General features: G+C 35.9%; 1 protein-coding gene across 6 annotated transcripts in view; it reads left to right on the top strand.

Moving 5' to 3' along the window:
* Kdm6a (lysine demethylase 6A) overlaps positions 1 to 7,943 on the top strand; it is a 201,491-nt gene that overhangs the window by 61,390 nt on the left and 132,158 nt on the right. For all 6 annotated transcript variants that reach the window (XM_004645303.3, XM_004645306.3, XM_004645307.3 and 3 more), the window contains exon 4: positions 4,769 to 4,818. In XM_004645303.3, coding sequence (XP_004645360.1) covers positions 4,769 to 4,818 — 50 coding nt within the window. The remainder of the gene's footprint in view (positions 1 to 4,768; positions 4,819 to 7,943) is intronic.

Genomic DNA, 7,943 nt, shown 5'->3' with positions numbered 1-7,943 from the left:
AAAAAAAAAAAAAAAAAAGAATGATGGTCCACACAAAAGTGAAGAAAAATTGTAGGCAGTAAAATTTAGAAAATCTTCCTTTATTTCACATGAGTAAATTAACTACATCAGTTACAACCTACAATGTATTAAATGACGAAGATTAATATTATGCACAACCATGTCTGTTCATTAGCAAGTGTGTACATTGTTCATGTGTAGGTTATCAATGAGCCTGGGGTTCACCTGTTTACATAGGCAGTTCCTTTTGTGCAAAGTACCTACTTGGGATTTATAAACAATTATCATTTAATTATTAATGTCAATATCATTTATATTTAGTTATATTATTATTTTATAATTAAATACATCTGTTGTATGTTGCAATGGATGAATGCACTATATGTGTCTGCCTGGCTGATGATCTTAACTGGGACTTGTTTTGGTGTAGGGCTTATATTACAAACATATTACAAACATCCTGATAAGTCATACTAAGACTTAGTTCTCTGTTAGGTCTTATTTTTGGGAAAACATGATATGTGCAAGGTTAAAAAACTTCCATCACTTAATTTGATCATTCTGTTTCTAGAAACTTCCTAAAAACTAATTGGTAGGACATTCTGGGGAAATGGAGGCTAAGTGCATCTGACCTATTGCTGTAGGTGTATTTCCAGTAAGGAGTGTCGCTTTTAGTAAAGAATGTCTTAGTAAGGAATTGTTTTTAGGATCAACACCTGTGGAAAGTGGAGGCTAGAAGAACTTGAAGAGAGGCTGAAATAAAGTTGTGATGGCTTTGGTCACTGCTCCTGAGGAGCTCTGGAGTTACTGTAGGCTGTCATACCTCCCTCAAGCTAGACGAAGATGGCTAGACCTTTACACTCTGCTGATGTGATATTGAAAGTGACCCATCTTGGGAAGGCATGTGATTTTGGGCACGCTGGGTCTTTGCAGCTGAGGCTGCTCGTATAGAAATGCACAGCTAGCTAGAGCTTGACAGGACTCTCAGAGTTCTTCCTTGGGGGCGGGGATTTTAGTGGTTCCTTATAGTGTCTGTCATACCTCCTTTGTACATTAAATGCCAAAGCAAACCTACTGACTTCTGCTGAACCAAATAGCCAATGTGGCTATCAGACATACTGCCTGAAACAATTGAGTTAGTAGAGTGATTTGTTTCTGTAGGTTGGAGACAACCTGAGAGACTTGGACTCCTAGACTGTAGAACAAGCTTTGATATATTCTGATTAATATACGTAATGGTCTATAGGAGTAGTCTAACTGATAGAAAATATGCGTGATAGATTGTAGGAGAAGAGAGCTGTGTAGTTAGTTGTTTAGAAAATCAAGTAGTGAATTACATCACAGTACACAGTAAAATTACAAAAAGAAAGTATGAAGTAAGAGAAATATGAGCTATATAGTATTTCAGAAGACAAAAAGTTATTTGGAAGAACATAACCATTTCTGAACCAAACCTTGAAATATGTAAGATTTCTTCATGTTTTTTATGATGAGCTAGAAGTTTGCCCACTAAGTCCCAGAAATTGTAGCCATTGATACAGCATTTTTTTTTCTTTCACTTTTCCTTCCTACAGGTAGTTTCCCCCTCTCTATTTCTGTTACTGTTGTGCAAAATAGGTTTTCAGTGTTCTTTTTCCTAAGGGTACTCATAGCTTGGGGGAGTTTTGTGCCAAAAGTTGCTAATATGGACAAGTCTTAAAGTCTGAGCTTGATGTAAGTTTTCCTTTTTGCCTTTTTTGAGTCCAATGATGATATTCCATCCTAACATATATAATACGTATAATGATGTGTCATTTATTATATATTAATGCATCAATGTATGCTACACATTGTATTATATACACATGTATAAACATGTCAAAATTATGTATTTGTATGTAAGATTTTTTTTAAATTTTATTTATTTATTTATTTGTGTGTGTGTGTGTGTGTGTGTGTGTGGCCAGCTCAGCCCACCAGGGGGCGGGGCTGGCTGGCATGTCGTGCTGGGGGATTGAACCGCAGTCCCTGTGCTTTGCTAAGCTTGTTCTAAGTAGGTGCTTTAGACCACTGAGCCATCTCACCAGCCCCTTATATGTAAGATTATATATCATAATTATGAATTATATAAAATATATCATACAAGTAATAACTGGAACATAGAATAACATAATTGGAATATAAAATGCATGTTTTTGTAACAATAGTTCAGTTTGGCTTCTATAAAGTTATCAGTGTTTTTGATCAATTTGCTACTATGATTTTCAAACAGTTTTTAAGCATTATAAGCTTATTAAAATAGAAGCTTTCCCTCACACTCTGTTAAGGGCTAGTTATAGTGCTTTAGGAATCTTTTCTTTTTTCTTTTTCTTTTTTAATGTATTTGGTACAGGGCCTCACAGCTTGGACTTGTAGTGATCTGCCTGCTTTCAGCCTCCCCAGAGCTGGGATTACAGGCATGTGCCACCATGCACATACTCTGGCCATCCCAGCCCTCCCTGGGGGTGGGACGGGCTTGCCATGTGGTGCCAGGGATTGAACCGTGGTCCCTGAGCTTGCCTAAGCTTGCCTAAGCAGGCTCTTTAATCCCTTGAGCTATCTCACTGGCCCTGGAATTTTTTCGTGGATACTTGAAAGATTAGAAATGAGGACTGTGATTAGGTTAAAGTGATTTCCCTACAGAGGCTCTGGGGCTGGGTACTTTGTATATCCTCTGGACTTTTAATGATTTATTTGGATTAGGAAACTATATTAGGATCTTAAAATATCAGGCCCAGTGTATGTTAGAATCAGTGTATCTGAGATACTTACACTTTTTAGTCCTTCTGTAGCCCTTTTGCTGCCTTGGCCTTTAGGATGCTGTTCAGTCCTGGATGTAATTATTGTCAAAATACTACAAAAATAAATGGAAAGATAAATAATCATGGGAAAAAAATGACTCAATTGCAAATCAATTCTTGTAATTTGGAGTGTCAACTCAGTAACTGATTAACCAGCTTTCTCCCTGTCTTCTTTTCTGTCTTTTTTCCCCTGCTCCCTCTCTTCCTCCTCTATCAGGAACTTCACTATACATAAGGTTTTTATTTGAGACAAGGTCTTATCTAATCACTGAGTTAACCAGGTTGGGCTGGAACTTGTAATCCTCTTGGTTTAGTCTATCTGAGTTCTGGGGACTACAGATGTGTGTCATCTTGCCTGGGTGTGACTTTAAATATGAGGTTTCACCCTCCCCTCCTGCATTCTACCTAGCCACCAAATCAAGGCATTATATGTGCTAGACATGTCCTCTACACTGAGCTGTATTCCCAGCCCTTTTCTATGCATGCATGTATTTATTGAGGCGGGGGGGTCTCACTAAATTGCTCAGGCTCTCCTCAAACTTCCTCTGCCTCAGCCTGCCTAGTAGCTGGGATTATAGCTGTGTGTCATCATGCTAGACTAGCCTGTGCATCTTTTTTTTTTTTTTTTTTTTTTGTACCGGGGATTGAACTCAGGACCTTGCACTTGCCACACAGGTGCTTATGCTGCTGAGCTATCCCTAGTCCTAGCCTGTGCATCTTAAACTAAAAGTTTAAAAGGTCCTTCTAAGCTGGTCATCAGAAAAATATTCCTCAATGTTTTCAACTAATAACTTTAAGGACTTGTTTTTTTAAATTTAATTTCTTTAATTCTTTGATTTTTTTTCAGGGGGGGTACATGACATAAGGTAGGAATTTCACTGCTTGAGTTTTGGTTACTGTATTAATTCTCCACTGATTGGAAATGCCAACTATATCCTTTGCTAATTCTGGTGAATATCAAGATTCTATATTGAGGATTCAGTTTTGTTCCTTTCTATTCCAATTCTTAATACTTTATAATTTCAGATAGTAAGATATTTTTACTACTTTGAGTTGTTATCTTAACTGTCTTTGCTTGTTTCATTTTACGAAAGTGTGTGAAGTAATGTTTTAGTTCGCTTCGATTGTAAACATCTGAAGTTCATGAATTGGCTTACCTCTAAAACTCCCTTGTATATTAGAATGAATGTATCCAAGCTGCTCCCACTTTAGTCCTGTTTCTGTAGGTCTTTTGCTGTTTTGGCTTTTAGGGTGCTGCTTAGTCCTGGGTGTACTTGTAGGATCAACTGGGGATCTTTGAAATGTCTAAGTGCTTACTCCCCCACTCTTATGATATTCCAATTTAATTGCTATGTCCTGCGGTGTGCTTTTTCATCTTTTTAAAAAGGATATACTTTTCCAATTCTAATGTGGGTATGTTACTTTAGTTTACATTTTTACTGTTAACTCCTTTAATCTTTAGGTTCTGAATAGCTAGTTTCTGAATCAGAGTGAGGTAATTGGGGGAGTGTGTGTGCGCATGTGTGTGTGCACTATTAATGAAGTAAAAGGAACCATCATAAGACAGATAATTCCTTTGCTCTTGGGTTGAGTTCTTAAGTAGTTCTTGGCAGTGTGGTCCCTAGTGAGAAAAAATGATGTATCACATTCTTTAGTAGCCTTGGAAAATTTTAATCCTCTAGCAATTTTGTTCTCTGAGTAAGTTTAACTTAATATAAGGGGTTAGCCTAAAGCTATTGAATTATAAGTCTAATATTTAACCAAGGTTTATGTCCTTGAACCTCTTGACAAGAGATGCTACAGATTTTTAAATTGTTTGGTCTTTGAAATTCACTATGGTGTCTACTGGAAGATGAATATGGTTGGAAGCTTGTTGTAATATTTCTTAAAATTTTCATTAGTGATTTTTGCGATGAAACATTATGACTCATACTTATTTTCTCTTTCAGCATTATCTGCATACCAGAGGTACTACAGTTTACAATCTGACTACTGGAAGGTTAGTGCACATTTGAATCTCTATTTCCTGTTTTTCTGTTCTGTTTTGTTCTTTTGGCAGGTTATTGCTAGTTATACTAAAAGGGAGCTGAACTCTTGCTTTTTAAAAATTAGTTACTTGAAAATAGTTCTAGAGCAGAGAGATTGGAAATAGGTAAATGTGTAGTATTTTGTTTGTGCTACCCTACATGAACTATGTTTTATTAAAAGCATTAGTCTTTTGACCTGTTTGTCCAAATATCCTCTTAACTTGGAAACAACCCAAATGCCCAGCAACTGAGGAATGGATAAAAAAGCTATGGTATTTTTACACAATGGAGTATTACTCAGCTATAAAAAAAGATAAATTTGTGGCTTTTGTAGATAAATGGATGCAACTAGAGACTGTATTGGTAAGAGAAATAAATGAGATCCACATGTGCCAACATTGCATTATCTCACTAGTATGAGAACCTGAAAGAGTAAATAAAATCTGAAATGTACAACAGGTACCGTGAAAGAGAAAGAATTTGTTCAATGAGAAGGAAAAAACTGGGACAAGGAAAAGGACAAAAGAAAGGGGAAAAAGATATATTTATGTAGATATGCGGGATAATTTGGATAATTGCACTGCCAATTTCTTCTGCTGGTCTTTTGAAAGGAGCAGTTCATGCTTAAAATTGTTTTTTATTGTTTTTATTCTTTTTAATTTCTTATAACTTGTTTTTTAAACCACTTTGGCATGTTTGTATCTAGTAACTTAAACAACTAATTTGAAGATAACATGCAATGCAGCAACCATTGTTGAATTTCTTGTACTTTGTTTAGTGAAATTTTTCATTGTTTCTAATGCTGTTTTTTAAAATCACTATTTTGTATTCTTTAAACAAAGAAACAAAAACAAAGATCCTCTTAGATGTTAGAATTAAGAATAACCACCCCAGTAAAAAATGATTCTTTGGTTTTCTTGACCTAAGTTAGTACCTGGTAGTAAAAGTGGGCTGAAGATGGTTTTATCAGACTCGGAGTGGGAAGGTATAATGGGAAATTAATGACAAAATCTTTCTTACTATGGACTAGAGTCTATAGTTGGAGCTCTGAGCAAAGCAGGACTTAATTTTTTGGAAAAAGACCTGCCTAAATGAAGAATTGTTCAGAATGAATGGTGACTTTGTTTAATTAGTACATAAAGTTATCTGGACAGGTTTTCTTTACGTTATGTATACTTTTAAGTGTAAGTTCTCCCACATATACATGCCAAGCATGTAATCAGTTCTGCTGCAGTCAGTTGTATGTCCTTTTAGGTGGCTTTTAATTCTGACACTACTTGAAGACATCGGCTAAGGGCTCAGCCTCACAAGACTGTCTGCCTCAGATGCCATTTTTATTTTGTAGGTCCAGGCTTTCAGAACCTCTGACAGTAGTTCGTAATTTGTAGTTCCCATAGTCACTTCCTCTGATTCAATGAATTTGCAGGAATAGCTCACAGAATTTGGGAACTATGTTTACTAGTTTATTACAAAGAATCCAAATGAAAAGATTAAGAGAGTCATGTGTGAAGAGATTTGGCAATTCCATGCCTTTTCTAGGTATACCAGCCTTTAGGTACTTTTGCACGTTTGGCTATCCAGCAGCTTCCCGGACCCAGACCTTTTCAGGTTTTAAGGAAGGATCGTTTACATAGGCATGATTGATGAAATCATTGGCTTCTTTCAGCTGCTCTTCCTTCACCTGTGCTTGGGGCCTGGACTAAACAGTATCAACCTCTAGTCCTCCCTTGGTCTTCCTGTGACCAACACCCATTTTTAAGTTACCTGTCATTGTATAAGTATACAGAAGACACTCTTATAACTCTGGAGATACCAAGGTGTTTAGAAGCTTTTTGTCTAAAAAGAGAATGGAAACAAAATATATACCACAATGTTACAAATAGGTACAAACTTTTGTCATATTATCTTCATCTATTAAGTTCCTATGGAGTTTTAAAAATTTGCTATGTGGTGAATTAATGTTGGTTAATGTTTTTTCAAGTTATTCTTAAGGAGTCTTTGATATGTATTATCTTTTTTGTGTATTTTTGGCTTTTATTTAGTTATATTTGTTAAGGATTTTTTTTGTTTCTTTTTTGGTTTTTTGAGATGGGGGTCTTATGTAATTCAGGTTGGCCTTGAACTCACTATGTCGCCTAGGCTGGCTTCAAATTTGCAGCAATCCTCCTGCCTCAGCCGCCTGAGTTCTCTGCTTAAGGATTTCTTATGTTTGTGTTCATGAGTGGTTTTACACTGTATTTTCATGAGTGGTGTTTTGCTGTACTTATGATTTTATTTGATTTTCACATCAGGGTAATTCTGGCCTCAGAAAATGAGCTGAGAACTGTTTCCTGGCATTTTATTACAGCATCTATATTAATCAGGTGTATATCACTGTAATAAATTAATAGAGCTAGCTGATTTGCATATAGGAACCGTTAAATTTCACTCATAATTTTGTAGGCTGGATGAGAGTCTTCCTTGTCCCTGTCACAGCATTTTGGGATCTGTGTGTCTGGTCTCTGTTGTCATAGAACTGCCAGAATTCATTCTTAGGGGCTCCATCCTAATTACCTTTATGTAAACCTAATCATTTCCCAAAGTTCCTACTTCAAAATATTATAGTCAGATTAAGTTTTCACTCTCCTAATATATTAGCATAGGAATTTGGGCATTAAACTCCTATTGAAGTTAGGAATGAAATGGGAGACAAACTTTATTCAGATCATAGCAGAGTGTATATAGGATTTGTATTCCTTAAATTTTGGATAGAATTTACTCATGAGGTCACCTGGACCTAGAGTTTTCTTTGCAGAGAATTTTTTTTTTAGCTACAAATTTCAATTCCTTTAAAAGATACAGGCTACTAAAAGTTTAATTTCTATTACTTCTTGGATCAGTTTTGGTAACTTTTTGTCTGTTAAGATTTTATATGTATAGGGCCGGGGAGATAGCTCAGTAGAATAAGTGCTTGCGTGCCAAGCACAAAGTCCTAAGTTCAATCCCTGGTCGCAAAAAGGAAAAAAGTGAAGATTTTATATGTAATTTTCAATTTTTTTTCTCCTGTTGCAGTATTTTCCCTTGAAAAACTATTTAAATCTATAGTGGTATCTCTACT

Source organism: Octodon degus, unplaced genomic scaffold, assembly GCF_000260255.1.
Source record: "Octodon degus isolate 3935 unplaced genomic scaffold, OctDeg1.0 scaffold00223, whole genome shotgun sequence".
Lineage (NCBI taxonomy): Eukaryota > Metazoa > Chordata > Mammalia > Rodentia > Octodontidae > Octodon > Octodon degus.
The sequence above is the reverse complement of the archived record's forward strand: the minus strand, read 5'-3'. Positions and strand labels throughout refer to the sequence as shown.